This window comes from Zophobas morio, unplaced genomic scaffold, assembly GCF_036711695.1.
Source record: "Zophobas morio isolate AGI-343-1 ecotype UQ-CSIRO unplaced genomic scaffold, CSIRO_AGI_Zmor_V1 ptg000024l, whole genome shotgun sequence".
In the NCBI taxonomy this organism is placed as follows: domain Eukaryota; kingdom Metazoa; phylum Arthropoda; class Insecta; order Coleoptera; family Tenebrionidae; genus Zophobas; species Zophobas morio.
The window spans coordinates 7,160,514-7,185,412 of record NW_026972129.1 but is presented as its reverse complement, the minus strand read 5'-3'; the positions used below and the strand labels follow the sequence as shown (position 1 = coordinate 7,185,412).

The 24,899-nt window shown below is 32.3% G+C and overlaps 1 protein-coding gene across 1 annotated transcript in view; it reads right to left on the bottom strand.

Annotated features, from left to right (window-relative positions):
- The window catches only part of LOC135134824 (cysteine-rich motor neuron 1 protein-like), a 218,954-nt gene extending 196,691 nt beyond the window's left edge, over positions 1–22,263 (bottom strand). Inside the window, exon 1 of the mRNA XM_064063661.1 lies at positions 21,942–22,263. Coding sequence (XP_063919731.1) covers positions 21,942–22,020 — 79 coding nt within the window. The 5' untranslated portion in view covers positions 22,021–22,263. The remainder of the gene's footprint in view (positions 1–21,941) is intronic.
- Between the last annotated feature and the right edge of the window lie 2,636 nt (positions 22,264–24,899).

The window sequence follows — 24,899 nt, the reverse complement described above, 5'->3', positions numbered from 1 at the left end:
TTATTAACAGCATCAGCAAAATAATGTTCTCAGAATAAAAAAATATTAATTTCAAAATGCAAAAGAAGAATATTCTTTCTTTCCATTTAAATGTTCTTTAGAAATAATGGTATGTCATAATAACAGTAGCGCCAGAAAAATTTACCATGATAAAAATTCTACGCATATCAATGCCCTTACGGATTTTAAAAACAAGCACTTTTTTTTGCAATGGTCACTGTTCACTTGACAAGTTATGGATATGATAATAAGACGCCCGAAGTAATGTTATTTGTTACAGGCTGAAGTTTTGGAGTTCTTGGACCCAATTGTCCGTTATAAATATTTGGTGCTGATCGAAAAAAAAATACAGAAAGACCGCAAAATAATTAAAATTAAAGCAATCAAACAATTTACACACAGACTTAGTTAATCCTCTAGAAAACAGTAAAAATATTTTAGATAATAAAAACAATAGTAATTGTGTATACATCATATGTACTCACAATGTTTGAGATATTATTTTTATTATTGGTTGTTGTTATTGCGTTATAATAAATACGTTGCCACTAAGAGTAGCAAATGCATCTATAAAACATTACCACGTAAACATCAAGAATTCTTAAAATGCTCATACAGACAATAAAAAAAAAAACACCAGACAACAAAAAATTGTCTTAGCCAACAACGAACAAAGTATCACATGTTTGATTGGGCAAGCACACGTTCAACCTATATTTAAGCGCTTAAAGGTTTCGTTTTAATTAACGGAAGCAACTAAAAAGTCTAACTATGAAAATAAAACAAAAAATCAAGGAAAGCTGCTTGCTTAATTCTAGAAATTAAGATTAATAAATCTATTAATTTTTAACAATAGTGTTTAGAGATCCGGGTTCTCTAAAATGAGATTAAAATTAAAGTTTAAAGGTTGACAACGGTCACCACAATTTTTAACAATGGTTACTGAAACTGTTTCGAGAACTACTGTTCCCGTCTTCAGCCAGAAAGGACGAAAATTATGTTTAAAAACTGGTTTATGCATGTTCGCACAAACCTATAATGCAAACATATTAAAAAAAACATATATTTCGTTCTTTCTGGCTGAAGACGAGAACAGCAGTTCTAAACAAGTACTATTTTAAATATGTAATAAAAATCCACTTTAACAACTTGGGAGACCGACGCCAATTATTATTATAATAGTTGAAATGATTATTCCTTATTAATTCTTATCATACAAATTTTTACGTTCTCAGTACCCTAATTATTTCGTAGTCTTACACCTATTTCGGTGGCTATACAACTTCTAGTATTATAAACCATTCCCAATATTTAAATTCCCTTAGTTACGAATCCTCGTCACCATGCTGTGTTCCTAGCGATTTTCAGTAAGTTTATAATTTCACAAATTTTTAGTAAGCCTTAATGTTGCCTAGGATATTCGTTGTTGACAAATTAAACTTTTGTTTACAACAAGTTCTGTATATAAAGAAAATGAATCGATTTGTCAAAAATTCAAAACAAGAGTTTGAACAAGCAATTTCTTCAAATGAGCCAGCCAATACTGTGAAAACAGAAAAATACTTATATAATTAGTCAGTTCGAACAGTTTTGTGCCGAACGAACTTACGTTTTAAACAATGATAAAAACGATGAAGATATTTGCAAAATTCTCGAAGACTGTGCATTTAACACGCATAAATTAGATGGGACTGACTATAAAGAAGCTGTGTAAGTTGTCAAGAAATAATTAAATTTACTGGACACAGAAGCACACATTCTCTGAAACCCTACTTACAATTAACTCAAAATCACCATTGAAAAATAGTCAACAATTTAAGAAATAAGGGCCAATTAGAGACACCAGCACCAAATACATCATCAACTTCTGTTGCAATTTCAAGTCCAACTTCTGTAGAAATTTTAAGTCCGTCTTCAAAAGAAGCATTAATTTAAATAATTTATCATGTTGTAGTCGTTGTATAGTCTATCCGAATACAACTCGAAATCCAGAGTAATTAATCGAAAATGCAACTCAGCTCGACGTGTTGCTTCAAAACACGTCTCGCTAATCGTTACATTTTTGGTTATTCTGGATGTTCTGGTTGTATTACTTCTGAAAATACCACCTTCTGCATTTCGTCTTTGTTTTTTTACTTCCCAAACATTAGCGTAGGGACGACGATCTAAATAGTTAATTTCATGCTTACGGACGTCTGACAACTTGTAGGATACGAAATCGATTATCAATTTCTTGCTAGTGATTTTAATAATGATAAAGGAATATCGAGTAATTTTTGAATACTTGACGATGAGGGTAATAGTTTCCCTTTTGCGAGTGATTAGATATTTGTTATTTTAAATCTTCTTGTAGGTACCTAGTAAAATTTTATTGGTATTTCAAAGTTAACCACGAAGGTTGGACTCACAAAACCATAAATCACAAATTCAATGTAACTCTGGATGTTTCTAGCCCACTATACACTGGTGACACTCTTCTTTTATTGGCGTCATTATTCCCCTGCATTGTTCGACAATCACTCAAAGTAACGACTGTAAAATTTTATTAGGTACTGATGTAGTGTAGGAACTGTAAGATTCTCTTTTCCTGCTGTTGACACTGTCATAAACGAATCCAATATTTCCTACGACAGAATTGTTTTTGCAATATAGAAATATAACATTGCAGTACAGACTATTAGAATTGACACCTTGTTGAAAACACCTTTGAAGATTTGTTCTTAAAATCGCCAGATGAGTCTTACATAGGTCAGAGTCTGAGAAGTTCTTTCAATTTACTCGTCACTATTTACACGACACTGTGGGTGGACTTCGTTTGAGTCAGTGTTTCCTGAAGAATTCGAACCAAATAATGATTCTGTACAGATCTAATGAGAATATTTAGATGAGAATTACACGTGTGATAAAAACACATTTGAAAATACATTCTGCATTAATATCATCAAAAGGAGAAACTGGAAAAATGATTAAATTGGCAAGGTATTATATAGGGTTGTGTCGGTAAATCTTAATGTCAACCTGAATAAGTGATTTAATAATTATTTGTCTAGTGTGTATAAATTTTAAAGCACAAGCAGTAGAATTATTATGTATACTTATACCAATTATCGAGGTTTGTCTATAATTAGTACGAAACATTTGTAGTTGATAAGACATGTTGCATAAAAAAAAAACAATTTTTCTACTCTGATGGAATAACACTGTCATTCATTACTTGAGCAACGATTATTATTGTTCAGTAGTCAGTTACAGCTTTTTTTTTCAATTCAGTATGCTGAATCGCCGTTGCTGTGACTACTGTTTATTGAAAACATGAAATAAGCTATTTCCACAATTTACTAGATGTGTATGACTTTTAGAAACAAATTTCTAATAGTGAATATAGCGAAATATGCAACGTCACCAGATATTTTAGAAACAGCAAACACTACGATTTATTTACTACCAGAAAAATCTAAAAATAAAAATGGAGCTGTATACAAAACTTTATGACTTTAAAAATAATAATTACTGAAATACACTTTTGGTTCCAAAATAATTGATTTGTAGGACACTACTACACGTGTTTCGGTAGACAGCATCTTCATCAGGCATATAAAACTCCGCGACCCTAAAAGGAGACGCTTAATTTAGTACATTGCAAATATGACATAATATGTAGCGTCGGCGTCTATATATTTTTTTAAATTGCAACGTGTATATTTTTCATCTGTTTTTGAGAGATTATACATTACGATAAAACACTTTGGTGTTTGTAAAAAAAATGTGAAAGTAAAAATATTGAAGTTGAATGAAATAAAGTACTCCCACTTTATTTTAAAAACAATTATTAAGATTTTTCCCAAAAACGTCTTTTACGCATTTATTCAAATGGTTGCGCTGCAAACTGAACTCAAAATATTCAAATATGTACATAGTTCGCGACTTGTTGCAGTTGCCACATTAATTGAAGAGGCACAAACATTCCTAATTCACTTTTTTTAATCTTCTAAACCACTCAACCGCCAAATCTTGTATATATCCCCTCAAAAATAAAAAATCTGGTCTGTGACCTGGCCATCGAGTAGCGGTTTTCATAAATTTTTTTAGAATTAAAAAACTGGTCGAAAGTTGTTTCGACAGAACTTCCCTCGCTCCTGAAGTACAATGAAACATATCCAGCATTTTCGAATGGGCGCACCCTCAGAAGCGTCCGTCATCGTTTCTCTGTCATAGTGAACTTTTCTACCTGCGATAGGTACCTGATCCTGTTTAGATTGGTGCCTAATAGATTCATCCGCATTCGTGCTAGCGTGTTGACCAGTTCACTTACATTTATGGTTCCGCCTGTTATTGTTTGCGATTTAAAAAAAAATAAATTTAAAAACCACCTTCTTCTGAAGTGTGCATGTTACGCCACTGACTGACAGTCCGTTGTCAGATTCTGATGACTCACCATGTTAAACTTAAAATAATCCATCTCTAACAACACTAGTTTATACATCGAAAGAATGTCACGTTCAAATTATTTTGGTTTGAATGAGTTTGTGTTCTCAAAACACGGGACTAAAATTATTAATTAAACCACAATCGAACAAAATGTTCGGAATATTATAATTTTTATTTTTTCATTACTAAACGACGTGCGTATTCTTCACATTTTCGAGAAAATGGGATGACTCGTTCTTAATTTGACCAATAAAAAATTTGTGACGACATCATCAACATGGATAATACTAGTCACAGCCCAAAAGAAAAGTAGTCACAGCATATTACCCGTGCAAGAAAAAACAAGGACACGTATATCAACTTGGATTAGTACAGTGTAATACTAAAAATAACAGTATTGTATTCCCAAAATTTTCTGAGTAAATGGAGTAGGCCCTTCCTGATTTAATCAATAAAATAAATTGACTCATTCATTAATTTAAACAAAATATGAATACAATGATAAATCACATCATATTTTGCGTGGAATTTATTCGGCAAAATTTTGAGATGACGTCATCAATTTTTTGGCGGGAATAAGCAGATATGTTTTGATTAACCAGGCTTACAATAACCTTAACACGTCTGCAAGATTTCAAAGTATTGATTTATCAATAAAATAAGTTGACTGATTCATAAATTTCTTTGAGTCACCCTGTATAAGCAAATCTAAAAAATATGAATACAATGATCATATTTTGCAATTTTACATAGGGTTCATACGGCAAAATTTTTTGGAGTGGATAAGTAAATATATTTTGATTAAAAATTTATCATGTTTATCATAACTTTAAAACATCTGTAAGATTTCAAAGCATTCGGTTTTGCAGATTCAAAATTAAATTGCAAAATGTTGTTTAATAATTTTGATTTTTTTTCCAAAAATCTGGACTTTTCGAGTAAAAACTCAATACGGAGTCATAAACTACATGTGTAGCACTATGTTATTTCATACAATTTAAAACCCATTTACTATGTACAATTCTGAAGTGACGTCATCACATTATTGGTGGAGATGATATTCCTAATATAAATACAAAATTTGACAACAACCAGCTCAGTACTTTCGGAGATTATCTGTCTAATAAAAATCCGGGACGGCAGACAGACAGAGACGGACAAACAGACGGACGAACAGACGGACAGACAGACCGACGGAAGAATTAAACATACGCTGGCTTAACTTACAAATGGTAGTAATAAAACGCTCGGTATTTATTTGAGATCTGCTCAGAAAAAAAAAATATGTATTTATGATCAGTATTTAACGGATTTTCACACAGTTTAACAAAGAAATTGATTTATAAATAAATGTAATTTGCACACTTACAAAATAAGTCGTGATCAATTAAAACTGCACAGTATTTTCTAATTTATTGCACAATTTTCGGTAATCAGTTTAAAATAATAAAAGCAATCTTTCTTCATTTTGCAAAGTAGGTGGAGTAGGTTTCACCACTTCTTGCTATCGCTTGTATAAAATGTTTTGAATTTAATTAAGTCCCTTACCCCCATTTTTTCCAACTTCAAGTTAACACCTGAATCACAACGAAGGATGACATTTGAAAATAAGTAACCAAAAAACTAGTGTAAGCCTAGCCCAGCCTCTGCTTTTTGCAGCACCTATAGATTAGATATTAAGTACGTATAGTTTTGGAAATTTCATTCCACCCTATAAAATTTTATTGACCATAACGAGACGGACAGTAGTACAATGGTAAGAAATATTCATGGCTCACACCAGTTCACCCGAATTTGTCGGAAAACATTTAGCAGGTAGTTGTATTTATAAAATAATGCTCATTTTCCTTCGTGAGTAACGATGGGCCTGGTCCGGACCTGGATTATTCTACATTCTACCATCTGGAGATTACCGGCAGGCGACAACTTTAACTTGAAAATATATCTTGCTATTGTATACTGCCCGTCTCGTTATTGCTAATAAAATTTTATAGGGTACAATGAAATTTCCAAAACTATACCTATTTGTGTTTAATAATTACTAATTAGCATTATGAAAGAAAATTATTAAACAGTAACTAATGTCCAAATTTAAGATAGTGTAATTTCATTACGTCAAAATAAATTAAGTAGTATTTGTAAAATATACTGAGCATGTATTTATTTAATTAACATTTACAATTTTTATCCTTATCAAATAGGGTTCTTACTAAACATTACTTATTTAACTGAACAGTTATTAATTTAACTGAGTAGCTATTATTTCACCAAGCATATATTAATTTTACTGTGAATTTATTTTTTAACTGAGCATTTATTATATACGTTACCATTTATTATTTTTACCGGACAAAAACACAGAGCGTTTAAAAATAAAACTGTGTGTGCATTTAATTTGTTCCCTTTACAAATTAATGCTTTCTACTTCCTTTATTACAACTTGTAATAATAATTGATTACAGCCTTTACTACAACTTGAATGCTAAACCCAACTCATTGTCAGAGACCAGACTAGTGCGGCTACTCTTCAAGTCGCCCCTCGGATCCTCACTGTATTTAGGGTTAAATTGCAGTTTAAGTAACTTAAGCCTGATTTAACGCTTTGTCCGTTGGCAATAATTACACTAGTTTACAAGGTTTTATATCCAAAGACAAAAATAGTTGAATCTAAAGGTTTTGGGTTCGGGAAATTCAAATCTGAAAGCAGAAAAAATCCATCACGTCAGGTTTTTGAGATATTTATATAAACATACCCCGTATTTTTTTTCTTTTATACAACTCTTGTAATTATTTATTTTTAAATATATATGAACATATAGTTCTTTGAGCAAATTTGTATCATTTTAAAAGATCATTTACGTAAATAAATAACATGAGTTAATTTTTCAAGCTAGATTGTCATCAATGTTTTATTTAAAATTTTTCAAGTCTTGATTTTAGAATAATTGGTTGCTTTTGAATTTTCTACGGGAAGTGATAATCATAATGTGAGGTTGGCCTCACAAACATCTTTTAAAATGGTACAAATTTGCTCAAAGAAGTATAGGTTTATCTTTAAGAATAAAGAAGTTACAGGGCTGTATCAAATAAAAGCAACACCTAGTATATATTATAAACATTATGACTGAAAATTAAAAATGATTAACACTTTCTTTTATTGGCAGTACTGTCAGTTTCCCTTATAATAGACCAACAGTAACACACTTTTGTCCCAAAAACCTTGATACCTTCTTTTTAAGCATATTTGAACAGGTCTTCCAGCTTTAGGTACTATAATTTTACCACAAACGTAACAAAACTGATTTGCACTTACTTTGCACGATCTCGAAGACATTTTTTATGCGACAATGGTGCATTAACATGAATCAGTTTTAACACTAACAAGAAGGTAAAAGCAAAGTTCATTATTTTGGATTTATGAAAAAACCTGACGTGATAGGGATTATCTGTTTTTCCATTTGTTATCAGTAAGTAATTTAGAAGTAGAAAATATTTTTTTTATTTTTGGATGCGAAAAAAAGTTTAAATTTGTAAACTAGTGTTATTGTTCTCTTAAAATTCTTCTTCATAAAACTCGATTTGTGATGCAATGATCTTTGCGTTTTATGTTTTATGTTTAGTGTATGAACATCACTGAATATGCATGAATTGGAAGAAAAAATAACCCTGAAGGTTAAGCGCTCCGACGTGAGGTTCGGATGCATCATTACATTCGCAGTTGGCCTCTTTACAGCTAGGGTCCGGTCTATCTCATTACCTCTAACAAAGCTAAGTACTGCATTTGTTTTTCTCTTAAATATTTTATTTTCAAAACGAAAAATTCACTCGACATGCATATATCAAATAATATTGCATTGTTAACTTAAGGTGGACAATATCCTCGATTGGGTGTCCATCTTATCCAAATTGTTTCTAAAACGTAACACAGGTACGCGATAAATGTTTTCTTCGTTACAAAATAAATCATGTAGATGACAATATATGTACTAATTGGGGCATCAACCCTTTCGTCAATTTTGTGTCGTATCTTACATTATTAAAAAAATAGGATCTCCTTTCACGAAACCGTGCAAAAAGTTTTTGCAACAAATTAACCATTACATATTTTAGTGCGTGAAAAAAAATATCTATAAATCAAGCGGTGTTATATTTTTAATTATAGAGCACAAAAATGCAAAGAATGTGCAAACACACTTAACAAACAATATGACTATCACAATTCAAACATTACGACAACCATCTAATAAAAACATGTGCACACATAAAGGTGTATCAAAGACTGCGTGAATGAACAAGGATTCTTGAAAAAAAAAAACACTTACAAAAAAATACGAAACAAACAAAAATAAATCGATGACACTCAAATGCAATTTGTGGATATCAATCACAATTTTGATGGAAATCATCACTAGTTAATTTTCTATTGAAAAATTATAATTATGAGTGGGAGAAATCAGTATACACGCAGGACATTTACGCAAAAAAGTAGAGGAAAATGAAGTTGTTACAGTTGCTTCTTTTACATTGGGATTTTCTCACAGAATTACTTACAGCGTACAAAAACTTACTAATAATGTAAATATTGGTTTATTAGTGATAAGAAACCACTTATCCTTGCAGTTGCATGAAAAAGTGCAACAAACAGCGTGTGAGCTTATAATTTACATTTGCATTTTTACTTGTTTTGTTTTTCATTTAATAAGCAAATTGTATCTTCTAAATATTATTTTTATTAGCAATTTCAAACCTAGTTGAATGATTGCGACAACGTTGTTATTTTCGACCAAAAAAGAGAAAACTGCATTCTATCGGTTTGTATGTATTTTAAGCCGAGTACGGCCTAAAAATAGGAAAATTAAAAATATTACAGCAGACCCTCGTGAATATAAAAGCAGCTTATTTGTCGATAATAATCATTAACGATTCGAAAAAATTAAAAATACCATTTGTGTTTATAATCCTCATCAACTTCTCCCACGTACGATCTTGATCTTTATTTTTGAAGCAAACTTGCGATTCCCCTCATTACTACTTTCCGATCCCATTAATTTACAAAAGTTTCATTTTTTCTATCCGCCGTGTTTAAGTACAAAGAATAAAATAAACACACTGCAAAACCTTAAAAACATCAATTTTGTATTACCAACACATAAGTTTCCTCACTTTAGTTAAAAGTGTTAATACTTTCGAAGTGAATCACGATTACATGTGAGTATGTAAGCATTTACTTGAACTTTGTTCTTTTTTATCATCCAAAGAGAAGTATGTTATGCATTGAAATTCTTCGTTGAACCTAATCATTTTTTTTCACATACTACTATATTAGTCACTTTTATGCAAACAACCAAATTGTTGATGAAACATCTTATAAAAATGTGAAATTTCTACGCTGCTAATTATCCATGTTTTGAGAACACCAAGGCGCCACACGTTGCAACACTCCAAACAAATAAACGCAATTCACTCAATTTACTTGCAATTAACACAAAATAACACATGAATAGCTAGAAAGATGCATCGTTTCGGAGTTCGAGCTAACAGATTTAACAAGTATAGATACATACACGTTAAATCCCTTTTTAAAATTTTTGAACTGCGTCTTTTACCAACTGCTTATGTTGGATTACGTACATATTTAAACAATATCATTGAACCTCAACAAACATGTGAGAAAACATTGTTACCTAGGCTCACTCTTTTATAGGTAAGTTAAAAATATTTACATATTTATCAGCTGTTTTTGTCTTTTTGGATGGAAATTTTATTCAAGGTTGAACAGATTAAACTTTACATTATGTGCATATCCTATCACATAGTTGGTCCAAAACTTCTAAAATTTAATTATATCAACCTTCTTCTAAAATTATTACTCAAGTTTATATTTATATTTTTCACAAGTGATGCTGTAATTGGCAATATAAATACAAAGTAAATACCTCTATACGAGTAAACCTCTAACGTAACGTTTATTCCTGCATCAGCTTTTCGGAACAAAAGCTAATACGCATTAACATTCTGTTGGTTTTACAAAATGCATGAGCAGAGATAAAAATCACATATCTAGGTTTCTAATCACACTTGTCCTTGAAACAATTTTAAATTTAATAAATAAAGCAAAACACTGCTAGGCTTGGCCTGTGCCCAAGAAAAAAAAAACGAGAAATTATCGGTCAAATATAAATATCAACTTGCGAGCAAAATTTCGATAGCAGTTCACGTGTAAATTAATAACACAAACAAACTCCCTGCACAACTTGTTCTAAATATACGTACACGTAATCGTTGTAAAGGAAACCGTAAATTAACAAGTGACAGTTTCAAATCAAAGCAAACAGTTGAAGGGAACCAACCATTAATTAAATCGAAACTAGCACAAAACATTGCCCTCAGAGGTGACGACGACAAATAAATAAATCCTTATAATGACGGTATTCTGACCTCAGTTGCAGGCAATGAAAATGAATACATTTAAGATTTCTTAGGTCATCCAACCATCCTCAAAATAAATATTAATTATTTGAGACCCATTTTTATCGATGAAGAATCAGAAAACTACGATGTGATTGAGGTATCAGTGGGTTAAATTTTTGGCCACAGAAGCTTACCTTCTTAAATGTGAATGCGTTCAAGCGAAAACATTTTTTTAACCGTTAATAATAAACACCAATTCCCACTGACCTAATTCAGTTATTTGACTTCACTGGAAAAAGAAATCGCGAAATTAACAACGGCTCGGAAACTTCGGAATTTCAATGTCAATAAAGTTTTTTTTAAGTGTTAAACAACTTTGGTAAAGAAATGAAAAAATACAGACTTACTTTTTTTATCCACGGTAGCTTTTCAAATATAGAAATCATGTGTTTTTCAGTTACTCAGTTGGTACTTATTTCTAGTCAAGGAAATCTGCAATTAACGACTATGTACAAGGAAGGGTTCCAAAATTATATGTCAATCGATCGGCTCGTGGCGCAACCTTTTTTTTATTTATTCATATAGGCTGATAAATTTTTATTATGTCAGTACAAATTGCGATCTGGAAAACCGCAAACGATACGAGGCTGGATAGATTAGAAAAAAGTTTATATTATTAAATATGTTTTGGTTAAGTTATAAATGATAACTTTGTTTTTCTTTATGCACACTATCATACATGCTTAAATAGGCAAAAAGAAAGATTTTAACACAATATAATTAATTACATTTAAGTTAATTTTTAAAATAAGTAATTTGTAATAAAACCGTGGGTGAGAAGTTGATAACTCAATTTTAGTTTAACAATAATTTCAAAGTATGAAAATCACTTTTAGAATCAGTCAGGATGTGCAAATAGTAATTATCAAATGTAACAGTTTCATTTCTAACGTTGTAATTTCGAAAATTACGTACATATGGAAGACGTTATGACAACAAACGAAAAGGTCAAAAAGTTGGTATAATTTTCACAGGATATTTAATGTATGTATGAGTATACATATGTGATACACCAAATGACTGCTAATTTTTCCGCTATCAAGCATGTAAAAAATGTATCCACAAAAAAAAACAAAGTTGATGTCAAAGACTAAAGTTGTACACTTCCGTCAAAGAAGTCTAATCAATAGTACATATTATTGAAATTATTTTTTGCTTTACAGAGTGTGCTGTTTTTGCGACATATACAATCCACAAATGGAACACCTATATAAACTCTTGGCAAAAATGTACGCACATTTTTTGTTTGAAAATTGAAAATTTTATGGATTAACTTCCTACCTGTTGCATAAGCAGGCCCTCGATATCCTTTTAAACTTCCAGTAAATGTAATAAAACACATTTTTTACCTAAAAATTCAATTAAAAGCCGTTTGGAAGGCCAAAAAATTGGTCGAAGGTTATTTCGACAGAACTTCCCTCGCTCCTGAAAATACAATAAAACGAATCCAACTTTTTCGAAAAATTATAGAATTTGATTATGCGAATTTTATTTTTGTTATGAGGACCTTTATAAATTAAAAAAGATATGTATGTAACGTTAAAGTAAATGTAAAGAAGCGTGCTGGGCGTAGATTTTTTTGTAGACGCAGTATACGTATACGTCCCATAAAAGGAGCTACATAAATGTTAAAAACAAAACTATACCACTTAAAAAAACTAAACCGTATGTTATGCTTCAAAAACAGAACACTGTGTATAATTGAAGACAATTTTAGCGTTTGTTACACAAAGAATTGTACAACTCTCGTCTGTAAGTTTTAATCTCTAATCTCTCTAATCACAGAAAATTCTACGAAAGTGTAAACAAATCTTTGGATAAAATTTAGATAAAATTTCAAGTTACTGACGATTGACAGACACCTTTCACAGATATTATGTCAAGCTTAAAAGAAACCTACAGCATTATCTTGATATCATTATCGAATTCTAAAAAAAAAAAGAAAATATAAATATAACGTAGTCTTTACTTCTAATATATTTCTTTTTTATTTCATTTCATTTATAAGTCCGTTTTGCAGTTAACTATGTTACTGTTTTCTAGTTTTAAAGTGCACGAAAATTTGTATATACTTGAAAACTAACAATGTTATAAACACCACCATGTCATGAACTACTCAGTGTTATTTTCAATGTATTCAGATAGAATGGAAATACTTTCAGAAGAGCGCACAACACATTTTTCTCATAATATTTCCACTCTACTACAGATGAGCTAATAATAATCAATTCTTCGCCAAGAATTTTTTCCAATTACGACGTAAGGAGCGCTATTTTGGTCCTAGAACTATTTTTAATTTAACATATACAAATATCGGCTCAAATAAAGTTCGATAAAATCTCGGGAATGACAGGTTACAGACTACTCGTACATTGGAAGGAAATTCTATTTGCTGATGACTTTAGACAACAGTTGCTGCTGTCCCATCGGAATAATACTGTGCCTTAATATTACTTACCTGTTCGACGGCTTTGGTGTATTGCCTTGTTAGTGATATGTGCACGAATCTCTGGAGAGTGATGTCAAGGGTTAACTAGTGTATGGTGCAATATTAGCACAACGCGTATCAAATTGTTATGGATTTTGTATTAGTTTGATGTTTAGTGTTCGGACTGACAAATTGTTTTTCTATTAAGATTCATCTAGTTATTTAAGTACGTTGAAATTTAGACATTTCCACAAACGCAAATAATGAAGTTTCTTTTACTAGAAACATACATTTCCGATTTTGAGCTTCGGCTAATGCTACTCAAACTATCATCAACATTCAGTTAAGTTTTTCATGAATAATGAGTTAATCTACATCTTTCCATTTGTTATTTTGGAGTAAATTTAATCGTACAAAAATGACTAATCTGATGTTAACAAATACTAGAGATGAATGCAAATATAATTTAAAGCTGCACAAACATACATGTATTTACGACACAACTTTCGACGGAATAAACTTTTCAACTGAATGTTACCTTAGTTTGTGGAAAATAGTAAATATGTATAATATTAAGATATTACAAAAAATAAGTCTCAACAGGCTGACCACATCAAAAACAACACTTTTAGAATTTTTTCCATGTAAATATGTATATATGTTACAGCTAATATCCGAAATCCGTTATTATGCATAAAAACTAGACATTTTAGGAATTATGCGTAATAACTAAACTTGTCAGTTATTATGCGTAATAACTGAAATTTTCAGTTATTATGCATAATAACGGAAACGTTTAGGTAATATTGATAATAACTAACAGAGGAACAGGAATTATGCATAATATTTTCAAAAAAGCTACCCACCCTGCCTCCCTACATATCACATGTACAGTTGATTTAAAAAAAACGGGACAAATTACAGTAACAGAAACGTCATATTCCCATTGCTTTTCATTGATCTATGAGAACCTGAATTGCTCATCTTGTCCCGTTTTTTGTAAAATCAGCTATTATGCATAATTTCTATTCCTCTGTTAGTTATTATCAATATTACCTAAACGTTTCCGTTATTATGCATAATAACTGAAAATTTCAGTTATTACGCATAATAACTGACAAGTTTAGTTATTACGCATAATTCCTAAAATGTCTAGTTATTATGCATAATAAGGGATTTCGGATATTAGCTGTAACATATATAATCAAGTACACCAGTGTGGTTGGAAGTTCTTGCACTACATTACATAATTTTTCAATTTCAATCATACCTCCTTTTTCACATATTTGGAGATTAAGATACCTTAGTGCACTCTAAATATCCATACGTCTACTTAAAAATAGAGATTGTAAGTAATTTCTGTTTTTTTTCCGTACGAGTAATAATCAATCTGCATTGTGGTATCTGGAATATGACATTCTGATTGTTATGGTGAGTATTATTTATTCCAAGCCAAACTGTCAATAATTGTAACGGTTACACTAAAAGAAATTGAAAAAAGAAAGTTAATAAAATTACTGTACGAAAAGCAGCCAAAGGTTACACCTCATTAAGCTGGCGGCTAAGGAATTAAACAATTATGGAATTAAAAGAACCACCGTCTACGAAGTTTGGGAAACGTTGGATGGAACAGAAAGGAAGGTGTGACACGAAGGAAATTAACAAAAGTCGAAATATGGAAGATTCTTAAACTGTCAAATAAAAATGGGACGACAACGACGTCGAAGTTGGCAAAGAAATATCATGTGTCAGATCGGCATATGTGCCAAATTTTAAAACAAACATGAATTAAATGTTACACGAAAATAGACCCACTTCTACAACCAGCAAGACAAAGAACGAGACTAAATATTCTATTTTCTGGTGATTTTAAATTTGGTGAACAAAAGATACAATTTATTATGACAAATGGCGATTTTGACGTTCTCCGGCCTTTTTTTTATATTGGGGGGTCCTTTGGGCGCCAGCTGGGTAGTTAACCCAACAAGGAAGGGGACGAACGGACAACAGACTAATTTTCGGTAACTTTATATTAACGAACGCCCTTCGCGAAATGGTACCACCTCTACGATCTTACATGCTAAGTACTTTCCGCAAATTTACGTAAGCTCTTTCCTGGTGAAGCACTTCGGAGCGATTATCTCATGTTCAAAGCTCCTCTAGGAGATGTTACCATAGTATGGGACAGCAACGATGGAGACGGCAACCAACCACGAATCGATGGGTATGGGACAGTAACGACGGAGACGGCAACCAACCACGAATCGACGAATATGGGACAGTGACGACGGAGACGGCAACCAACCACGAATCGACGGCACCCGTACAAAGAACCTAGTTCCTCCTTCTATTTAAATATTCTAGGCCAAATAGGGACTCACTCACCTAGCTGTTCTTGGTTCCTTATTTTGCCAAAATCTCGATTTTCACAGCAATTCACTTCGCTCAAAAAACGCTCTTCACCTCCTCTTTTTCTCGCCGCCCGTAAAAACCGACCCCACTCTTCCGCGACCTTGCTCACCGAGCGCGCTTAGATTTAAAAATCGTTACATTATTTTTCACTCAAAAATAATAAAACGTCTTCAAATGAACATTATTATGCAAAAAATAAAGAGAATGTTCTTGACTATATGAAATTTAAGTTCCGAAAAAAAAATTGATAACAAATAGTGCGTGTGGATTGAAATTTCAGTCAAGGTTATTTTGTGCAAGCAAATTGCGCCCTAAAGGCAGAAAAGTATGCAACAGAATATATACAACAACGCTTGAAACCATTTATCGACAAAGACTATCAAACTGGCAGATACAGGGTTAGTCACGAGAGAATTACTTCTGAAAATTTTTTTTACGCAACCCAAAATACGAATACCATGTACCACTTGATACTAACTGAATTTAAAATGAAATGCTTAATCCATGATTGCTTTGAGTTTGGCAATCTCATTTTGACAATTGTGGAAAAGGAGGTTATGCGAGTGTCCGTGGTGGTACCGTAGCCAGTCGGAAATCTCCTCCGGCGCCGCTAATAAATTTGTCAGTGTGCCTCTTGATCTTTTGCAACCGATTAATCACGAGAAAATTATTTCTAAAAATTCCTTTTACGGCATTTTATTCAAAGGTTACAACACAAACTCAAACAAGTAAGTAAATAATTTAACTACTAATCTGTTGAAAATGTTGGGCATTTTGGGGGATGCTACGGCTTTTTTGTAAATAGATGGCCGAAGAAGCCCAGAGGTTGCAGATTTGCACTTCGAAGAGGCTCTAGGTGACGCAGAGACGGCGAATTAACACATGCACATTAGCGGCGAACAACATTGGTAGAGCACTTACGGCTTCAGTATAGCCCAGATTGATCTGACCGTATGTCGTCGATCCAATGGGGCTCTAGAGCCGAGTCAACGATGAAAAAAAATGTTAAAAATTAATTAACGTCAAAGTGACACTGCCAAAGTCAAAGCAATCATGGATTAGGCATTTCATTTTAAATTTAGATAATATCAAGTGGTACAGGGTATTAGTATTTTGGGTTGCGTAAAAATAATTTTCAGAAGTAATTCTCTCGTGACTAACCCTGTATATATGTTTTAGCCTGACAGGGCGTCATGTCATTACCCCAGTCAGACCAGTTACTAAGCTTCAAACTTAGACATACAACATGTCAAAAAATGTGAAAATCCTCCCAATATTCCCCTAGTTACGGCCAGTAGAACGCTTTTGGTTAAAGAATATAGTATAAGAAGAAAATTAGTCAACTTCGACATTCAGACAATTAAAGCAACAAATATAAAAGAAAAATAAGCCCTTTGATGAAGAGTACTGCTACAGAACAACCACAGGAGTATTAATGAAGCCGCTGTTCACGGAATATTATAAAATAGTATATTATTAACTAAGGTTGTGAAGACAGACATTCTAGACCGAGCGCAAATTAGAACCTGAGACGCGCAGCGTCGAGGGCTCTAAAGCGCGAGGTCTAGAATTGGCTTCACAAACGTGGTTAATATACTATTTTTTCCACTAGTAGCCCATTTGAGGTTTGCGAATTTTCAAAATGTTTTTTCTGAAGTGCATCAATAAAAATGTGTACTCACGTCATTTTAGTAAGCTTTGGAATTTTATTATTTTTTGACAATCCAGAAATGGTCCAGAACTTTTGTTTTAGTTTCCTCCATATTTCCCGTTTTTAATAAATTTTTGTGTGAAAAATGTTGTAAAGTGAACCATCATGTACCCCTCCTCATTCCGTCGTACTTACGCGACCGCGACAAATTTGGCTGAAAAAGGTATGGACCTTTTATCGTTAAAGCGACACGGGGAATGGAAATCCTCCAGCATAGCAGAAGGATACAACGACGGCTCGATCTTCAATAAAAAAAAAAATCGCCGAAATCGTCCAAAGCTCATCTACGGCAAATCAAGTCAAACCAAATCGGAACCATGATTCAGTTTCAGTCCCGTAAACTTCATTTTCACTCCCGTCAACTTCATCAACTTTGTTTCACCAATTTATCCTCAATTTATAATCAATTCAGGGTTTGGAAATCATTCCAGGGCATAATTTAAAAGCAAATTTTCCAAAATGATCGTTTTCAGGTTATGTCTCAGTTTTTCTGACAGTTGTGGACAGTTGTCACATTAGGTGGCCAACTTCACGTTTACATTATTGACCAAGGTTCACAATTTTCCAAATTACAGACCTCTAGACAAGTCGACAATTAGCCATTGTAATGCTACTAGTGGAAAAACGCGTTTAGATGGTTGGTGTTACGTTTTTTTTACCTTATGTTTGATTAATAAATATGTTTGCAAAATAGTCCAGATCTATATTTCTATTTATATTTTCCTTTACATCATAGCCACAAAAGGATAATGAAAATTCGATGTTAATTTTCCCAAAACATTAAAACATAAAAGTGTAACATAATACATATGTATAGTTAACAAACTTTAATGAAAGCTTGACTTGTGAATACATAAAATGTGTGAATAAAGTTTGTTTTGAATCTGTCAATATATTCCAGAGTTGTGGAAAAAACTGCAAACACCTTCAAGCTATTATAACACAAAAAGTTCTGAAAGGTAAACTTCGTTAAGTAATTTTTTATGCCACCACTTTTATTTTATAAACTAGTAAAAAATAAAAGCGTTGGTAAATATGTATGTAGTTGCGCAAACTGTTGCTTGCTTATTAAAAAAAAAAAGGCTTATAAGATTTTTATTTACATATTATCCTTCTATTATTAAAAACAAATTATCTCCGACTGTATCACTACGCCAATTAGCCACAATCACGTGATTGTTATCATAAGTTTTTAATGACAAACGTGTAATTATGAGCATCAATTTTTTCACAAAACTTAAAAATTAAAAACTAATCTGACTTTATTAACAAGATTTTATATTTGTAAATAATGCCGTAAACGACCTACCTTTTTGAAAACTAAATTACAGTGGGCCTACATTTATTAGATTAGTTAATAGATGAGTTGACAATGATAAAGAATTTTGATAATGATTTGAACTAACTGTTACTTAAAATATTTGATGCAACTTTCGTATTTTCTTCTGAGGTTTCTATATAGCCCTAGGCAAGATACTGGAACGCCATTCACCACGCATCTTTACAGTGAGAAGATCGACTCTATAATCTGCAAGCGATGACGCAGGTAATCGTCGGAAACAATGCCCTGTATACTCCTCTGAATCGGGAAGGCTCAAAAAAGAGCCAATTACGCTTGGTATTTTTCCAAACATATTAATTTCCACAGACTAATTTATACATTGTCGGTTTTTGCATGCTACAAAAAAGCGAGTATGTTTTGAATTTTTTTGTCGCATCGCAGCATACCTATGCATAATTTCAACCATATTTATTCCTTTAATATTACCACGAAAAAACACCTCGGTATCGTTGTTTTAATATTCGGTATCATAAAATGGGAACATTGGCTCCGGTATTAAACACTTGTATGCTTATTATTAAATTAGTAAATTCATCCCTCTTGCAGACGCGTGCTAAGTTGCCATAATCAACAACACAACTTTAGTCATCAAAAATTGTTTATCATCTGTTTTCGTTAGATATTTTATTATTTCGGATAAACATTTCGAAAGGTTCTCGTGGTAAATATTCTTAAATAGTCTAATTTTTCATCATTCTTCGAACTTTCGAGTGGTTTTCCCGTATTTTTTTTTTTTTTTTTTTGATTTCTCAGGAAACAATGAACGCACGTTTTCTCTGTCACCTCCACATTCGATGAATACTGTTTAGTTGTAGGCACTCACCTACGCCTCTCTTAAAAAATATTTTAAAATATGAGACTTTTTGTAGCGTTGTTTAAACTTAAAAATATGCGGTTACTACATCACCGTGAAATACACCCATTAATGTTGAAAGTTCCAAATTGAAAGTTTTACATTTTTAAGACCGTCGTAGATAAAATGTTGAATGATACACGCTTGATTCTGCATCATAATAAAACTTAAGTGCTACATGTTTGCTTATTAGTTATCACTTATCATACGCGTTTCATTATGATGTCCACATCGAGCTGGTATCATTAATAACTATTATAGCTTTACTGTGAAATTTTGCTTGTGTCAAGTACATGTACAATGTAATGTCATATAATTTGTACACCAGTTGTAATTTAAAATTTAAATCGTCGATTTAAAAGGCAACAACTAAAAATAGCAAATAAAAGTTATTATTGTCATATTTCTAGTATTTTTTTAAAGCTACAGACCATTTGGCCCAATATTAGACATGTTAACAGTCTGGATACTATGGAACATCGAGGACGGACCCGTTAAGGTTTGTGAAAAAAAAAACTCCCTTATTACATCAAAACATGTCAATTTATCATTTGCTATAATTTAAAGCACCCTTGTAATTTTTCAATCAAGATTACGGCATATTATTTGTTTATTTATTTACTATTTACAGAATATCACCATATTCGTCGTATTTCCACCAAAAATGCCCTCCATGACAGATTATGAACATGATGACATCACTCTAATAGACTCAATATTAGAATAATTTTGTGGTGGTTACGCTGTTCAAAATACGACAGCAAAATGTTTGTACCTGAATGAAACAGGTCTTATTGTAATTGGCTATAAAATATAATGGTAAGATAATATCTATTGCCGCGTTTATAAAACTGAAATAAATTCGACAAAAACTTCAAAACTCATTTTGATCAAATACACTGGAACAGAATATTTTATGTGCACGCCCAACATCAAAGAGCCAATTTGAACTTTTATGCCCAATATTGGCAAGTGTGACATCATTGACAGGTTTTTTTAATAGCAATAGTGTTTTTATCCGTACTTTAAAAAGGATTAAAAAATTTAGTAGGCACACTTTACAAAAAAATGGTCCAAGGTTATTTACGTACATTATATGTTTAATAAAAAACATTAGTAACCGTATCTTGCCTTAAGATTTTCTAAGAAATAAAATTTTCTGAAATAACAAAAAAAAATTGAGAGATCGCGTTGCTGAAGGTTAGATGCCTACACTTGAAATAAAAAAAGTTGGTATGTATGAGTAAATCGCGCTCGCTTTTTTGAGAACAGCAAACGCAATTTACGAACCACAAGCTAAAAAATCGAAAGTTTTGTGTAATAAAAAAAACTAAACTAAAGCTTCTTTTTTTTTTCAAAAAATTGTGTAAGAGCCTATAAGTGGGCAGTCAAGTAACTATTAACTCGATCCTGCGGCTTCGCATTTATTTGCAAAGAGTACGTATAACTCTTACATACTTGGGTAATTTTTATGATTTATCGATAATTAATTATGTTGCCCTTATTATTCCAAAAATTAAAATAAAAGATCTAATGAAAACTGACAATATAAATTTAAAACGTGGACACCACGACAGACTATTGGAACCGTTCTTACTTTTAATTTTCAAGTGTTAAGTAACTTTTGTTTGTAATTCATTTCTAGAATTCTACTAATTTTGTAAGACCAAGGACCTTATAACTTTGATAGTGTTATAAACAAACATTTCAACATTGAATGGAATTTACTTGGTATTTTATGTCCACGGTTTTTTTATTATAATACGTAATAAGCGTTATTAACAATATCACATTTAAAATCTGGCAAAAATTCTTATAATAGTAAACTGAATATAAAAAATGTTCTGGATTCTTTCAGTATTCACGAGCTGTTGAAGTCAAGTTTTATTTTTATTGCAAAACAAACATTGTTGCAAATTCTGCACATACCACTTAGTTTAACAGGGTTATCACAGAGTCTGGTAGGCATCAGACGTAATAATGCTATTTTCAACAGGTGTCATTTTACATCGAGTCGCATAGATATGTGCGGAAGTCCACACTCTATAAATCTATTCGCAATATTAAATCATAACAAAGCTTCCAAGACAAAAAAAAGTTTTTTAAATTTCTCAAATGACATTTTTTTCACAAAAATGCAGAAGTGCAAACGTCAATTTGACGTGTGATGTGACATTGTTGACATTTTCATCTTCTGACAGCCTGCTTTCGTAGCAATTATTTGTTCAATTGGAATTTGGCAAACGAATCAGATGTGGTGATTGACTAAAAATAAAACGTTTAAAATCTAACTTACATTGCTGGTGTGACAGCAGAAGAACGCAGGTGCAAATTACAATTATTCCTCCCATTTTGTTCGACGAAGAAACAGTCATAAGGGCAACACAGCTGAATTATGCGAAAAACCAAATGGCAAAAGACGCGGTGGAAAGTTTATCAATTCGTGTTTTGGACATAATTAATGCACACGAGTCCGGAAAAGCGCAAAAAGATAATTAGCAAAACAATCAGGCGCGTAAAACTTTGAGGTTAGAACAACACCTGGAAAGATAACCGCGTTCACGCTCGTGCACAACGTACTGTTGATTAGCGACTAAAACAAGTCGACTAGAACTACTTTCCTCAACAACTGAGCGGTGCGGTGGGACCACAACTATATCTGAAAAATGATGAATGGGTTGCAGTGCATCAGGCGTCCATATAATGGCTGTTATTTTTAGAAACTCGTTATTGTTCAATTTCGATATTGGCTGCATGCATTCGCAAATTAGATGCCCAACATCCCATTATGGTTCTACTCCCTTTTTAATGTTCTCTGCAATAATGTTCTTTAGGGTGCGTTAATAAATGAAAACTTCCACTCCACAAAATCAGAATTTAAAAATACATTCGCATTTACGTAAATCTGTTTTCGTCATTGTATTTTCATCGTTTGTACAATGTATGTTTAAAAGGATATGACAAACAGTTTAGCAAAAAAATTTGCTGAACCGCTCGGTTAATATGAAGACATCGAACAACGGCTTTTAAATGGAAAAGATTTTAAATGTTGCTCTAAAAATTTCGATTGCTTGAACTGTTTTAAATCATATTTTTATTTAAAAGATTAGAATGAAGTATTTATAATATACACGATATTCCAACGTTCGGACGGCTGAAGATTAATTCCTCGCGAATTATGAACACAATTGGCTACAATATATATTTTTTAATATGCAGGCATTTCATTTGCAAATTACATGACGTATATGGATATTTTAAAAGTAGGCACTATACAGCTGTCCTAGATAACACTCCCCGGTCTTATATTTTGAAAACAAATATAAATACTAAAATACTGCAATTCTGAAAAAGCAGTTGTTTTTTGTTTGATAGGATAAGTACATTGCAAATGTTACGCATATGAAGGGTCGGCCTCGCCACGAAAAGCCTATATCTGGACCCTTGAGAACCATGGTTCTAACTCCGACTTTTAAAAATTTTGCGATTATCTAGTTACCGGAATCTCCATGGCAACCAAAATGTTTGATAGTGACAGATGTGCATTAATCTCAGTTTTTTAAGCGTCCGTTAAGTTAGTTTTGTTTTGCACCGTAAACCGCTTAATTAAGCGTCAAGTTTACTGAAAAATCAATACGACAACATGGCGTTTTAAAATTTATAGAGAAATTAAAAACAGCCAGACATAATAATTTTTAATTTTTTATGTGTCAGTGTCAACGTTAAAAAAACTGTTACACAAAAAACTAGAAAAGAGGTAAAAATTGCTAGATTATACATAGATTATTATGATTTATTAATATGATTCTGAATATTTCAGAATTATGACGGAAGAAAGTGGACAAAAAAAAAACGATGTCCAAATTTTACGGACGATGATAAATTGTACTGCCTGGAGCTAATAGCAAAAGAAAAACATTTTATAGAGTGCAAGAAGACCTATGGGGTTACTTGGCGGCAAAAGGAGGCTAAATGCAAAAATATTACGGAGCGTTTCAACGCACTTAGTTCACGTAAAAGAACCCCGGAAAATTAAAAAAAAAAATATATGAAAATAAAAAAAAAATTGCCACAGAAAGTCCGGCATGTGAAAAAATTAGTATAAATAAGACCGGAGGCGGGCCTTCTTGTTCCGGGCCTACAAGCAGCACTGCTGCAAGCAACAACTTAACGTTAGATATATTAAATCGTAAACGTGTCTACGGATTGGTAAACCTGTATGATTTGGACGTAAATACAAATGAAGTTGTATCAGAAATACCTGTAACATCTACTGATGTAATTACTGATGATAATAATGATTCTATTTGTGTCAACAATAATAATGTAGCAGAAGCAAGTAATGCTAGCAATGTGCATGATATTGGAAACGTATGAATAATTTATCAAAATTAAAAGTGCTTAAATTTTACTTAATACAAGTTAATATTGAAAGTAAGGACGACTGGGGGTCATTTAAGGCAGAAATGCTGCGGCACCCAGTAGTCTGCAAGTGTCAAAAAAAGTAAAAAGAAATGAGCTAAACAGAAATTGGAAGATTAGACGGCCTAAAGATGCCTAAATAGTCCAACAGCTAATATAGCTCGCACCTACGAAGACGTGGCTTCCACGCGCCAAGAAGTTGCAGAACTGGACAACAGGAAAAAAAATTAAGGCAGAGCTGGACTGCACAAGTAGAAGCAGATCGAAGAAAACAATGTTTGGAAAAAGAAATTTTATAAACTGAATTGCAAATTAAACAGAGGGAACTTGAAAACTTGAAGTAGTAAAGTCTAGTGTAGTATTGTTGTAGTTAATTTATTATTACAGGTAAAATGTTACAAACAGTTAAAATAGTTATTAATAAATATTCTTCCTAGTGCAGTGCTTTTTCTAACTTGATGTTCAACATGGTTCACATTTTCAATAGGCGGTATTTGCCCATCATTTATTAGTTGTTGTTGTACGACATGTACCACTTCAGGAATTGGCGGAGGTTCCTCCTCGCCCATGTTTATTGCTATATTATGCAAAATAGATGTTGCCACCATGATTTCTAAAATTGTCTCAAGTTTTAAACGGCAGCCATAAGCGAAATCAGAAAATCTTCGTTTTAACACACCAAAGCATCGGTCTACGACATTTCTTGTTCTGATGTGAGTTTGATTATATAATTGTCCAGCTTCTGTAGCTGGGTTTAAAGTGGGAGTAAATAAGTATCTTCTGACTCCATAACCACTGTCTGCTATAAAAGATATTAACAGTATCAAAATTG